The 14834-nt window shown below is 54.6% G+C and overlaps 1 protein-coding gene across 1 annotated transcript in view; it reads left to right on the plus strand.

Moving 5' to 3' along the window:
- Positions 1-14834, plus strand: part of SAMD11 (sterile alpha motif domain containing 11) — a gene marked incomplete at its 5' end in the record, with an annotated part of 82596 nt that overhangs the window by 46709 nt on the left and 21053 nt on the right. Inside the window, one exon of the mRNA XM_017743968.1 lies at positions 6534-6658. Within this exon, the coding sequence (XP_017599457.1) occupies positions 6534-6658 (125 nt within the window). The remainder of the gene's footprint in view (positions 1-6533; positions 6659-14834) is intronic.

Genomic DNA, 14834 nt, shown 5'->3' on the forward strand with positions numbered 1-14834 from the left:
CAGGAATTGCTCTTGCAGCTCTTCCAGGTGCTTGTACAACCCCCACATTTACCAACAGAGGTGTTTTTTCCCAGGGGCTGGACTGGAGTGCTGATGTTTCTTTAGAAATCAGTTATTAGTTTTTCAGAAAATGCTAACTAGGAAATCTGAGCACCTTGGAGTGCCTGTGTTGCACCAGCCCCGCCGTCCCACGGTTGTGCTGTTACATAAGGTTGTTTCTCAGGGCTGTAATGATGCAACAGCGTTTATGGACCAATCTGGGCTCTGCCTTTAATGGCTTCCATAAAAAGCTCATTATTCTCTCTCCAGTCCCTGACTGATTTACATCTCCCATCCCTGGGCGTGTGCTCCACTTTGGGCAGCCCTGAGCCACCTCTCCTTGTGGCTGAATCCTGGCTCCTTCAGGCTGGAAAAGCCCTCCAAGGTCATGAAATCCAACCCTGCCCCAGCCCTGCCAAGGCCACAACTGCCCCATGTCCCCAAACCCTGAATCCCTGCAGGGCTGGGACTCCAGCACTGCCCTGGGCAGCCTGTTCAGGGCATTATTCCTTTGTTTTGGGTAGGAAATGTTTCCTAATACCCAGTCTAAACCTCCCTTGGTGCAACTTGAGGCTGTTTCCTCCAGCAGCCAGTGACTCTGGCTGGGACACTGCTCCTGACATGGAAACTTGGCCTTTTGTGCTGCTGAGATCAACAGAGGAGGGACAGTCCCTGGTGTTTCTGCAGCATCTGGTGATGGTTTCTCATCTCCTTGGAGCTTCTCTGTCATTCCTGGTTCACCAGCCTGGCCAGGCAGGGTGGGAGCAGAGGGTTTTGGGGGGGAAACCACTGCAGAGTGAATGATGTGAACCTGTCACCTGAGCCAGGGGTGCCACTGAAACACATCCTGGAACCAGCCCTGGGTCCAGCCAGGCAGCTCTCCCTGCCCTGGCCTGATCACTGCCCTCGTGTCTTCTCCCCTGCAAGCCCTGACATTCCTCCTTTTGCATATTGGATTTTTTCTTTCTTTATTGGAGGGAGGGGCAGAGGGTCGGGACAGTTTTATGGCCGCTGTATTGATCAGTAAAATTTAATGTAATCCCTGCACTTACTGGGTGATCGTTAAGGGGATGGAGAGACGGTGAAATGTATTTTAAAAGAAATACTTTCCCATTTTATTTCCTCCCCGTTCTACTTCCTGAGTCTCTCTTCTCTTCCAATCTCCTCCTTTGCATCCCTTCGGAGATTTTTGACTGCGTTTCCCCAGCTTTCCTTTGATTTGGTTAAGTATTAGGAAAAGAGCTGCCCAGTCTGTGTGGTGCTGGACTCATTCCCCATTCCCTCATCTCTCTTGCCGCTTCTGGATCTGTGGAATTTTGTGTCTGTTGGGAATAGGACTCCCTCTGGTTTTATCCCAGCTCTCTCTGGAGCTCGGTGGCTGCAGGACCAGGTGGGCTCTGGTGTCTGGTGCCCTCTCCCTGTGCATCCCCAAGGAGCAGCAGCAGCCCAGAGCTGTGTCCCTGACATCCCAGGGAGGTCTGGAGCAGAAAAATGACAGCTTGAGCTCCAAACTGACACAAATATCCTAACACTGGAGCAGCTCCTGTGGGTGCTGCTGAGAGGAGCTGCAGCGTGGGTGGAACTCCTCCTCTGCACAGGGACTGCACTTTTCCTGCCTGGTACCAGGCACTGAGAGGTTTCTGTGAGTGACCTTGTGGCTCTGAGCAGGGGCAGAGCAAACCCCGGCTGCCAGCAAGGGTGGGAGATGTCCAGGAGGCCCCTTCGGGCTCACCCCTGGCAGGGATGGGGCATTTGGAGTGAGGTTACTGCTCCGCTGCCTCCTCACTGCGGAGAGGGAGAGCTGCAGCAAACTGAAAGGCAGCCACTATTGAAAATTATTTAAATTTCGACCAGAAAGTCTCCCTCCCCCCTGCCTCCCCCTCTGCTCCTCGCAGTCACTCTGAGCAGCGCCGGGCAGAGCCACCAGGGCCCGCGGGCGCCGGGCTGCCTGCGCTCGCTGCAGAGCCCCGACACTGATTTATGTGTTGGTTAATTGTCTCCAGCCATTAGTCTGCTCATCCTTCTCCTCGTTAAAGATGCAGTTGCTGCTAATGTCTGTAAATGAAACACATTTAAAAGGCGTTGCTCCCAGTCTGGGTCTGGCTGAGCTGGGAGCTGCCACCTCTGCCGGGTCTGGGGGTGGTGTGTGACCCTCGGGGACATCTGTCAGCACCTCTGTGCCCACCCTGGCTCACGGGCCAGGAGCCAAAGGGGCCAAGGGCCTGGAGGCTGCCCCAGTTTGTCCCATCCCCTCCTGAAGTCACTGCATCCCAGAGTGCTGGCTCGGAACGGGCTGGGAGATGCTGCCAGCAGCTGTGAGGGACTGGGATGGAGAAGAGGGATTGAGTGAGGGTCCAGCACAGGGACAGGGCACAAGAGGCGACCAGAAGGAGCCCTGGAGCTGCTGGCTTCAGTCGTGGCCAGTCAGAGGCTCACGGTGCAGGTGCTGCTCCAGAAGAGAGGAGTGTTCCCAGAAATCAGGCCCAGGAATTGCTGCGTGCCTGGTGCCTCAGCCTGGCCAGGCAGGGGTGGGAGCCAGATCCCAGAAGAAAGGTCCTGGGAGGCTGTCAGGAACAGGGAGTCACTTCCCAGTTGGAAAGGAAATCTGGATGTGGCCCACCAGCCACGTGCCCCCTCTGGAATCCTGGGTAAGGTCAGGAGTCCATCCCTCCATCCATCCATCCATCCATCCATCCATCCATCCATCCATCCATCCCTCCATCCATCCATTCCTCCATCCTTCCATCCTTCCATCCATCCCTCCTTCCATCCCTCCCTCCCTCCCTCCTTCCATCCCTCCCTCCTTCCATCCCTCCATCCTTCCATCCCTCCCTCCCTCCATCCATGCTCAGATCGTGTTCTCCCACAGCTGGAGTCCCACCTGTGTTCCTGCAGGTCCCCAGACCCTGAATTCCCAAACTGGGCGTTGCCATGGCAACCGGCAGCCCTCCAGGAGGCTCTTTGTCTCCTCCCTGACCTTTCAGGAGCTCTGGATCTCCCTGGAGCCCCCTTCCCTAATCCGGTTTTTAGGATACAATATTGTGACAGTGGCAGGGCTCAGACTTTAATCAGCTTGGGAGTGCCCGAGGCAGGGCTGGGCTGCACCAGGGCACCTGCAGGGCTCAGGCCCAGCTCAGCACCGGGCAGGGCCCTGCTGGGGCTGCAAGGGAGCTCCTGGAGGGAGTTCCTGCCCTGGGCACACCAGAGGGAATTCTCTGCATGGGCAGGACCAGCCCTCTCCACCCCCCTCCATGTGGCTCCTTCCAGGTCCTGCAGGAACTGGGCTTTGTTGGGATCCCCAGAGGGACATCCTGGATCTTGCAGGAGGTCCCACAAGCTGGATATTCAGGCAGAGATTCCCTGCGAGGTGGCCTTGGATAAATGCTGGGCAGGGCCTCTTTTACAGGAGGTGGGAATAAAATTCCACAGCTGACAGGTGGGAGTGAAGAACTGTGGAGTGGATGGGTTGGAAAGGACCTTAAAGATGATCCAGTTGCACCTCCCTGAGCCTGTGGCAGTGCCTCTGTCCTGCTTGCTGGACCAGCACCAAATCCGGGGCTGGGGATGCAGCTGCAGTGCTGCAGGTGTGGTGGGCAGTGTGCACAAAGAGGGGAGCTCTGAGAATTGCAGAAATTCTTCCCAGCCGAAGCACCGAGAGCTGGGGCAGTACCTGGAGAGCTGAGACTCCCAAGTTCACCTCTGTTAAGTGGCCCTGGGATGAGAGCAGTTGGTTGGGCTTTGCTCAGTGCACGTTCAGAGGGGTCTCTTGCAGGAATTACCTGAGCCTGAGCCTCAGGCAGGGGTGTCCTGTGTTAGAGCCCATGCAGGGACTGGGCTGTGACTGCAGCTGCTGGAGCTGCCTTTGCTGGGGCAGTTCAAAAAAATGCTGAAATCCTTCAGCTATGCACAAAGAGATCCCAATTTTTCACAAAACCCTCTGGTTACCATTCATTCCCTTTTCTCCTCCCAAGGCTGAGCCCCAGCTCTGTCCCACCTCTCCTTGTGCCGGGTGTAGAACAAGCCCAGGACACCACAGCAGCCTCTGCTCCAAAGCTCCTGGGCCAAGGCAAAAGGAGCAGCTCCTGGGGAGAGTTGGATGTGTTAAAAGCTGTCTCAGCCTGTTTGCCTTATCTCAAATCTTCCCTTTCCTCTCAGTGTCACCTTGGGGTTCGGTTTGCTTTCCAGCAAAGTCGTGTTTTCCTGGGATTCTGCCTGATTCCGTGGGTAAACGGAGCGCAGTTCAGAGCCTGGAGTGTGCCCTGTGTGCTGTCTGCTCCTCTGTGGAGCTGGGACTTGCTGATGCACCTTTGTGAGCACGATGATTTTAATTCTAAACCCATGGAAAATCTCCTGAAAGCCTAAGATTTTGGGGGAAGGAAAACACCACTTCTGGTGTGGTGCTGCTGCCTTCCGTGGAGATCTCCTGGGTTCTGTTTTCACTGGATATACCCTGGTGTTCTGCACTCTCTTGAGTTTTGAGGAGCCGCTCCAGAGAGAGGGAGTTGCATTTTCCTGGTGGATGAAACAATCCCTCCTCGTAGCTGAATGTGTTTACACACCAGCACTGCTCTGGGCTCGATTGGGATGCAGGGCACTGTGCAGATGCAAAGATGTAATTATCCCATTTTTCTCTTCCCACTCCCTGCTCTCCTGGCTCCTCTCCTCCGCCCTTTCCGGGCCTCGTGCTGATGGCAGCGTTTATCTGCATTTGTCCTCTGTCCCTGACAGCCACTTATTGATTGGCATGATTAAAAAGAACTGATAATCACTTCACATTAATCCCATAAATGACTTAAGACACCAAAATATTTGCATAATGCATCTTAAAGGTGGCAGCTAAAAGAGGATAAGACCCAAAACTGCTTGGCACAGGAGAAATGGGCTTCCCACTCACCTGTGGGCTTGCTTAAGTAATGAGCCTCGTGCTTGCATAAGGAGCACTCTGAGGTGCTTTAGGGGGGGAGATGCGATGGGTGCTCAGAGGCTTTGGGATCCGAGCATCCCTTCCCCTGCTGATCCCCCTGAGGGATGGGGGATCCCGGGGGGAATCGCGGGGCTGTTTGTGTCTGCTGCCTCCCGTGAAAAGCTGGAGCCAGACGCCCGCTGAAAGTACCTAAAGACTTTCTGTTCTGAACTTATCAGATTAGCAGCGAGCTAGACACAGATTAGCCCCCGCTGCAGCCCCGGGGATGGGCGCTGGGAGCACCGGGATCTGCTCCGGGAGCGGGGGGAGCAGCAGTGGGGGAGCGGGGGGATATTTAAGGCAGATCATTGCCCGGTAATTCTGCAGATAATGCACCCTCCGGGCTGCCCTGCCGGGCCCAGGTGAGGACACCCCGGTGGGTGGGAGCTGTGCTGGCACCGGGGGCTTTGGCACGGGAGGGAGCTGGGGTAGGGCAGGGAGGGCAATATCGCTAATTTGTGTGCTTTTCCCCAAGTGTCTCTGGCTCTCCTGGCTGTCATCTTCCCTTTAGAGAGAGGGCAGGAGGAGGAATAGCCCCGGTTAGCTCGGGGCGAGCCCCTGGTGCTGGGAGGATGGGGAGTTCAGCATCTCGGGCAAACAAACAGAAGGGAGATGTTCCAGCACTGCCAGCTCCTGCCATGGGTTCTACCTTGTTCTTCCTTCCTCACTCTTTGTAGGTCATTTATTGGGAAATACTTTGCAACTGGAGAGTGGTTCACCAGCAAAAGCACTCGATGAGATATCTGAGCTGCAGTATCTGCTACAGTGAATTGGTTTTTGTGTTCTCCCTCTCCATAGAAGGAAAAAAAATAGAAAGAAAGGACCTAAGCAGCCTAGTTAGCAGCAATGTGATGCAAGGAGAACAGGCAAAATAATGCTGAATTGCTCTAACACAGTCTCTTTTCCCAGAAGGAAGAGCATTGTTTCAGGATCTGTTGGAGGGGAGAGCTGAAAATGGGTTTTGTAAATCAATCTGTCCCCTCAGCTCTGAGTAACGCTGCTGTCTGGGCTCGTGGTGGGTTTCTCTCTAAAGAGAAAAACTATTATTCAATCAAATCTCAAAGCCTTTTGTCCCAGCAGTGATGGAATGGAAAAACTTAGGTTTTTAAGAATAGAAGGGTGGCAACTGATAGAAAACTATCAGTTATTTCAGTTCAAGTTTCCTATTAATTCTGGAGCAGATCTGCCAATTCCTATACTTTCAGTTTTTCCATCCTAGATGTGAGTCCTGGCCCACGCAAGTTATATCTGGCAGGGCTGGAATCAGCAGCTCTGGCAGCTGCAGGGACCTTGATGGGAAATGAGAGGGAAGCTTGGGAAGGGCTCTGCACTCCCCAAAACCGAGGAGAGGTTACGGAGGCACCCCGTGGGTGGGAGGGAGGGAGGGAAGGAAGGGGGGGACCTCTGCTGCAATCCAGCGAGGCTGGAGCACACAAAAGCCTCTCCCAGATGTGCTCACAGGGGGGAAAATCAGTTCTGGGGGGGGACAGATGGGATTTCATTAACGTGGGGCTTTTGTGCTCTGCTGCAGCCGCGACAGCGACCTCTCCACCATCATCTCCAACCTGCACCAGAGCCGCCAGCTCGTTATGCCAGAGACCCAGAGCCGCTGCGAGTTCAAGAGGAACAGCCTGGACGTGGGGCTGGCAGCAGCAGGTGAGGGCTGGGGCACCTCCTGCTGCCCTGGGGTTGTGTTTTCCCTCCTCTCCCTTCCGCTCCCCCGGCCGTTCATTTTCCTGTTGTTTTTTCTGTTTGTGCTACACTTTAGCTATAGGAAGGTTTTTAATATTCTGGCTAAAGTTGAACGTGGAAAGGATTTCATGGTGATGCTGAAGCCCTTTGGAGGTCCCAGCCCTGTGTTGTTCTCAGATCCAGTGGTCTGTGTTAAAGGAGCTTGCGCCAGCACAGGCGGGAAATGTCCCCAGGGCTGGTGCCACGTGAAGCAGAAAGGCCTTGCAGAGAGCATGATTTGATTTGTAATTTCATTAATCAGAGGTTCCCCACACTGCTGCTGGGCCTGCCAGCTCCTCTGGGAGTGGAATTGTTTGGGTTTCTAGTGCTACCTGGCTGGTTTTGGGTTGTTCCCCTGGTTTCAGCTCCACAGTGTGAAAACAGAAATGTTCCTGTGGGATCCTGCCCTGGGACCCCCTGGGTGTCAGGAAGGGAGTGTGGGGAGGGATGGGCTGGTGGCAAATGTGCAGAAGTCAACAAGTGAGGCTCTGGAATAAAAAAACCAAGATCTGCTTGTTGATTGCAGGGTCCTTCCATTATAAATAAAAGTTGAGGAAAATCTGGGATTTCTGTCAGTTTTTATACTGAGTGATCCCTGTCCTTCCAAATCAGAGCTGGATCTCCCTCTGTGCTAATTTAGGCCTCTTCTGAAAATCTGTCTGCTTGGAGATTTGTCCCGGGTATTTTTTGTCAGTCATTCTGCTGAGTGTGTAAATGAACCCCAGATCCAGAGGGGACACCACACCTGACACCCTTTGGGAATGTCTTTGGAAGGTGAAAACTTAAATAACATCTTCAGTCCCACATATGCACAGGAGGGGTTTGTGGTGTCTGTACATCAGCCATGGCCAGCTGCCAGACTTTGCTTTCACAGCTGAATCTCCAGTCTCATCATTAACAATTTTCCAAAGCCCCTTGCCCTGCACAGCTCCAAAAGCCAAACTGGCCACAGATCCATTTTTCCCTATGACCCTGCTCGGGTCCGTGTGGCTCAGCTGACCCTGGATGGCAGAAAGGGTTTCAATAGCGTTTGCTTTGCAGAGAAACTGCTGGGCTTGATCAGCATTGCTGGAATTCTTTGGGACCTGTGGCATTCCAGAGATGCAAAGGGATCTCCTTGTTCCCATCAGAAGAAAAGATGAGATGTAGAAGCTCTAATTCCTGTCGGTTAGAGTTGGTGTTTGAGGTGCTCTGGTTCGTTTCTTAAATTAAGAAATGGCCTCCAGCTGTGCCAGGGGAGGTTTGGGTTCAATGTTAGGAAGAATTTCTGAGGGAAAGCTTTGGAGGAGGCTGCCCAGGGCAGTGGTGGAGTCACCAGCCCGGAGGTGTTCAGGTAAGGTGTGGATGTGGCACCTGGGGACATGGGTTAGTGGTGCTGAGTGATCTTGGAGGTCTTTTCCAACCTTAAGGACCCTATGAAACATTCCATGAGTGAAAAAGAAGAGGCTCATGGGCACAAGAGGCCACCAAGCCAGTGACAAAGCTCCTGAGGACACGACACGTTTGGGGTGTTGAGCAAGAGGTGATTGGGTTTAAAAGAGTCAGATGTGGAGGGGAGGTGTCTGAAAGGACAGGGGGAGGGACAGTTCCACTCTGGGCTTTGGGGCTGAGCACTGCTGGGGCTGTTTTTGCTGGCAGGGCTGGGAGGGGAGCAGGGTAATCAGGAATTGCTCCAGACAGACTTTTCAGAGGTGGTGCTGGGTTAGTCTGCAGGACTGGTTGTTGTTTAAACCATTTTGTTCCAGCGATAAGGGGAGAAGAACCTTGCCCCCAGCTGTCTGCCCTGGAGAACAATTCTGTGCACTGGGTTATGAGAATCTCCCCCTCAAAAAGGCACCTGCAGATAAACAATGCTGAATAAATGCTGCTGGTGCCATCAGGTTCAAGAAGCCCCGCGTCACTCCTGGCTGGGAGCCGCAGGGCTCTCACAGGCCGCTGGGATCTGCTGCTGGAAGTTTCTGTTGCTGGTTTAGGGCTGAAGTTGAGCCCAGTGAGGAGGGAAGGAGCTCTCTGGGGGCTGCTGTGCTCCCCACTGAGCCCAGAGTGCTGCTGGAACAGGAAAAAAAAACGGAGGTTGAGCAGAGCCCTGGGAACAAGGACAGCACAAATGGAAGAGATTTGCTTATTGCCAGCTCATGGGGGCAGCAAAAAGGCTGAGGCTGGCAGGGTTGGCTGGTTTGTGATTAATTCTGTGAGGGAATTCCTTGACTTGTGGTTACAGCAGTGCTGGAGTTTTGAACAGCATGGACTGGAAAATCAGCAGTGTTGCTGCGCCTTGAGTGGTCTTTGAAATGCAGAAAGGGGCTGCAACTAATGACAAAGAATTGTGTGTACTTCTGGGGCTTTGCTGGCTTCTGGAAGGTGGGGAGGGCTGGAGCCAGGGCTGTCTGGGGGTGAGGTTGGCTCCCTGTGCCGGGAAGAGGGGTGAGCCAGCCCCTTGGGACTGCCAGCCTGCACAGGGAGCTGGGAGAAGCCACCTGGAAAAGCAGCTTTGGTGATTCCCAAAGGCGCCAGGACAGCTTCCCTACAAACCATGACTGGTCTCTCCTCAGCTGCAGATGATTTCCTGCTGGCCCCTCCTCCCCAGGCGGTTCTGCAGTGGGGAGGGCTGAGATCTCTCCTGGGTGCTAATTAAACTGCAGTCATGCTGGGTTTGGGAGGGAAGGAAGAGAGGAAAGGTGGGTGGAATGGGGTCTCTGCTTCCTTAGGAGCATGTGGGGGCAGCTGAGGTTTGGGAGGGGGCTTAGGGACATCTGCAGAGGTGGAGAAGTGTCCCTGGTGCTGGGGGGAGCAGGCTGGGAGGGCAGGCAGGAGCCTAAGGAGGGGACAAAAGTCACTTGCAGCAGCTCAGTTAAAGGAGAGGCAGCACCAGGGCCCTGCCTGGCACCTCGAGGGGCTCCCCTGGAGAGGGGAGGATGGCACAAGGAGCTTGAACCCTGACTGAGACACCCACAGAGGGCTGAGCAGGGCCAGGGCTGCCTGGAAGAGCAGAGCTGGGGGTTTGCTCATCAAACAGGGCTTTGGAGCCCTCCCAGCAGCCTGGTGTGGCTGCCAGCAGGAGCAGGCTCCTCTGCCCCTTTTCTCAGGGTCTGGGGTGGGGAGGATGGAGCAGCCCCAGAGGGTCTCAGAAGTGCCTTCCCCCCGGGTGTGTGTGCTTTGCACGCTGCTTTAGGGCCTGAACCAGCGTTTTGCACCAGAGTCCTGGTCCCGAGGCTCTAATTCATTCCTCTCCTGCAAAAAAATCCTGTTAATTTCTCCTCTTTCTCTCCTCAAACACCCTCTGTTCTGCAGTGCCAGATTTCATGAGTTTCCAGTTGCAGTAGGACTATTTGCATGGATAGAAGTGGAGGATTCAGGCTCCCTCATGCTAGAGGAAGGTGGGTAGCTCTTCCCTCTCTTCCTTCTGCCCCTGGTGCCTGCAGGGAGTTGGTTTGGTGGCTGGAGATGCTCTGAGAGGGCACGGAGTGGAGACATGGCAGAGCCTCAGGTCCTGCCCCAGCAGGGACCAAATCACTGCAGTTCTGCATAAAATATTTGGGCCTGAGGTTCCCTTGGCTGTGGTGTGGGAAGCAGCAGCAGGGCAGCTTTCCAGTGGGGCAGAGCTCCCAGAGAGCCTTTTCCCAGGGGTTTTTGGTCAGTGTGATGGGAATGACAAACCCTGAGGGCCTTGGCCCCAGAGCAGGGGTGTCCTGGGCGCATCTTCACCTGCAGTGATTCCTGTGGGAATGCCACGGCATGGGGACAGTGTGACACCTGTGTCCCCACTTTTCAGGAGCTCTGCTCCCTTAGAGGCCGTTCATTCCTGGTGCTTTTGCAGCCCTGGAAGAGCAGAGTTCACCCAGACGTCTCAAAAAGCACCAGGAACTGCGATTTTTCCCTGTGAACTTATTTGTTCTGTATTCACCCCTTTGTCTTATCCTTCCATGTGGTGCCCTGTTGACTAAGCAAGGGAGAAGGAGGAATTTTTGGACTGTAAAGATACTCAAATTGAAGAATTTGGGGTTTTTATTCACAAGGCAGTGCTTGTACCTCCCGGTGTGGATCCACAGCTGACCACATGGAATTATCTCACTCTCTGTGGGCCTAGCCCTGGATTCTGTGTCCCTGCCATGGCCGTGGAGGCCTTGCAGTGACCTCGTTTGGCTTTGCACTGAGACCCAGAGCTTTCATATGCTAAGGAGGAGTTAATATTGGGGCTGGAGAAGAATTGGGATCAAGGATGTTTCAGCTAATGGTTAGAGACAGGATCCCAGCGAACGGCTGCTCTGGGGGCGCGGGATAATGAGCCGGGCTGCAGACATGTTTTCATTTAACTAAGCCAAACAACGGGGAAAAAAAGCAGCAGCCTTTATTGGACTGCTGCCTTAAATTGAGCAGAAAATCAGCACCAAATGGGCATCCAGGAGCTGGAAGCCCAGGCCCTGTTGTTGACGTGTTTTTCCGTGAAGGACAATTGTTTACCTTGGCAACGTGAGGGTCGAGGCTCTGTCACTGCTCTTCGTCCTCTGGGCCTGGAGCTGGAGCACTGTCCCCTCTCTGTGCTCTATTTAAATTCATTTTTATGTCTCCTGGAGCCTTGCAGGAGTGGGAGGTAACCAACAGGCTTTTGTAGCACAAGCAGAGGTCTTGGGAAGTAAAGGAAAATTGGGAAAAGCCAACATGGAAGCATTTCTTTTGGCTGTGCCAGCACAGGTCAGTGCAGGGGATTTTGCTGCTGGGAGTGTTCAGGTTTTATTCTTGGCTGTCACTGCTGGAGGACAAGGAGCCGAGGCAGTTTAGGGACCTGTTGTTGGAGCTCAGTTAAGGTTGGAAAAGACCTCAAAGATCATCAAGGCCAAGCTGGGCAGGGGTCTGAGCCAGCCCCCTCCGTGCCTGGTGGGGATGAAGAGTCTGTCCCTCCCTGGGGCTGGATCCACCAAACCCACGGCCAGCACATGCAGCAGCTTCAGAACTCCAGCAAACACTGACTCCTGCTCCTCCTGCTGCCTTCCCTGCAGCTCTGGGAAGAGCCTGATCATCCTGCTTCCAAAAATAACCTCTCCCTGCCCCCTGCCTCCACCTCCTTTGCCAGGTGCCTTTCCAGGCAGCTGGGGAAGAGCTGCCAGCAGATCCCTGGTGCCTTGACACCTCCCTGGTGTTCTGTACAGACATCCAGGAGCGTGGCCTCTGCCTTGTCCTCCCTGGCTGCTGGCTGGCACCTGGGCACAGCTGGCAGAGCCCCTGTCCTAGGGGAGGAGCAGGCTCGGAGCTGCTGCGGTGCCCCCTGCTCCTGCCAGGCTGCCAGGAGTGCCCAGTGGGTCACAGGTGACAGGCAGGGACAAGTCCTGCTGACGGGACAGGGGTGCAGGGGCCTGTCTGTGTCCATGGAAATGTTGCCCCAGGCTTTGGGATGGATGCACTTGAGAGAAATCCACCAGGAAAAGAGCCCTGGGCATTGAGAGCCCCGGGGCAGTGTGTGAGTGACCCTGGCACTGCCTTGGCTTGAATTCCTGCCAGCTCAGCCCTGCCCCAGCTCGTGTGCCCCGGGGCTGATCCAGGCTGAATGGGAAAGAGGACAGAGCTGTTACTCTGGTTTGTGAGAGGTCATTGCTGCTTTGTTTATTCTCCCTCCTGCTGTCCCTGCGCATCGGGGTGAGCCCGGGGGTCCCCACAGGGGCTCAGGAAAGAGCTCACAGCTGCTTTCCCTCTGTTCAGCATCTCTGGTGGTTCTTGGCCTCTCGGTGCAAATCGAGGAGCTGGGTGGGGATTCCCCAGGGTTCAGTTGCAGCTCTGTCACCGTGGGGAACGGGAATGTCCCCAGGTACAGCTCGTGGCTTCACCCCTGCGCGGGCAGTGGGCAGTGCTTTGTGCCAGACGTGAGCAGACCTGGGAAGAGTTGTTTAAGGATGGAGGGCTGGCCTGGGAAGGATTTTATTAATGATTTGCTGTGAGCAAGAAGAGGGTCAGCTGCCTATTTCATTCATTTTTCAGCTCTGCACAATCTTGCTGTTCCCAGTTCCTTTTCTTCCCTTTGCTTTTTTTCCCCTTTCCTGCTCTTTCCCCTCCTCCCTGCATTTCTTTCTTCTCAAACCCTTTCCCCCCCACTTCCTTTTCCATTCCTAATCCCCATCTCACAGACACACACATCCTTCTTCCTTCCCATTTCTCCTCCTCTTCAGTTCCCTGTCCTGGTCCCTGCCCTCCCTTCCCCACTCCCTCCCTCTCCCAGCTCCTGGGGAAGAAGACAATTTGAAGGTTTTCCGCTTGGCTCTCAGCTGAGAGGCTCCTTCCCTCAAGCCAATCAATGGGAGCCTTTCAGCCCCACTGGGGCTTGGCAAACATGAGATCAATAAGTTATTAGCACCATTCTGTCAGCTGTAATGTGGAGATTGATCGGGGCCGGGGCTCCTGCTTGCTGCCTGGCACTTCCCCAGCCTGATAAAGATGACAGATTAAGGGAATAAGAAAAAGGAATTAAGGAGTCTGGCTGTCAAAGCTGTCACGGGCTGGAGGAGCAGGGTTTTTTTCAGGGGCTGAATGAGTGCAATTGGACATTTAAATGGTGCTAAGGGGGTACAGCACCACCAGCAGCTCTGCTGGAAATCGCTGCCCTCGGCCTTCCCTGTGCTGAGGAAACGCTGGGAGCCTTGGGAAGGAGCAGCTCTGCTGGGTGCTGGAGGGAACCACGGGCTTCTGAGCACCCCGGAGCCAGCAGAGGGACAGGGGTGCTGTCCCTGCCTCCCTGGGTGACAGGTGGCATTCCCCAGGCCTGAGGAGTCTCTGTGCCAGGGGAGTGGTGCCAGCTCTCACGGCTTTTTAGCACAGAGGGAGAAATTGGGGCCAATCAAGCTTTGCCCAAGAGGTTTGTGGTCACAGAATCCCAGACTGGTTTGGGTGGGAAGGGACCTTAAAGCCCATCCAGTGCCACCCCTGCCATGGCAGGGACACCTCCCACTGTCCCAGGCTGCTCCAAGCCCCAGTGTCCAGCCTGACCTTGGGCACTGCCAGGGATGGGGAGTTCATAACCTGTTTGTTGGAGCTGTGCTCAGGTCCCTGATTTACCAAACTTCCCCCCTTCTCCTGCATCACCCACTGGAACCTGCTCCTTTCCAGGCAGGAAAATGAGTCTCCACAAGGCCTGGACTTCCAGCCCACTCTCCCAGCTGCATTCTTTAAATCTTTTCTGTAAGAAAGTTGGGATTCACAAGTTTGTGATTGCTAAAAAGCCTCTCTGCAGCATATAAAATTAATTCAGATCTCTCTCTTAAGTGCAGTATATCCTTTCCATGAGCGTTTTTCATACTATGAATATTTACCACCTTTCCGTGGCTTTGGTGCATGCTGTAAAAATGAATTTTGTAGGAACCTGGGAGCCAGAGGGATGCTGGAGCGCCTTCCCTAATAAACAGCCTCGTTCCAGGCAGGCAGCAGGATGGCTCCAGCATCTCCTGCACCTCCCTCTGTTTCATTCCTTGGGATCTGAAATATTGGCCATTCCTTTCAGGTGCCTTGCTCCAGCTGGGGAGATGGAGCGTGAGGAGGTGGGAAGCAGCAGGATACTGTGGATGGTGGGAGGAGAGGCAGATGGTCCTGTGGAGCTGAGGAAGGGGATCCAGGCTGCTTCCCGTGCCCAGGAAAGGCTGGTTGGTGTGTTATCTGCTGGGAATCCTGCTCAGCCCCCTCCTTCCCGTGTGCTGTGGTTAACTGGCAGTCGGGGAAGGGTCGGTGACACCGAGCCAGCCTTTGTGGTGCTGCTGTGACATGCACTGGGATCAGAGTGGTGATGGGCACTGGCTCTTGCTGGAGCCCTCCTCTGCTGCTGAGAGCAGTGACTGCACAGCCAGGCTGAGCCAAAGGCCTCTAAAAGTGAGGAAAAAGAGAGAACTCTGGTTATTCCATAGTGCATCCTCCTTGCTTGGCAGGGAGAGCCCATTCCTGTGTCCCATCCCTCCCTCCCCTTTGTTTCCTGTTTTTCTTCGTTGCCAGGAGTCCCTTGTCCCAGGGAGCTCAAAGGGTGATGCTTGGGGAGGGTTCACAGACGCCCCGGGCTGTGCTGGGGACAGTCCTGAGCCAGCAGTGCCACCCTGCCCTGCTGTCTGTGCTGTCAGGCTGCTCCTGCACA

Source organism: Corvus brachyrhynchos, unplaced genomic scaffold (genome assembly GCF_000691975.1).
Source record: "Corvus brachyrhynchos isolate BGI_N302 unplaced genomic scaffold, ASM69197v1 scaffold68, whole genome shotgun sequence".
Taxonomy (NCBI): domain Eukaryota; kingdom Metazoa; phylum Chordata; class Aves; order Passeriformes; family Corvidae; genus Corvus; species Corvus brachyrhynchos.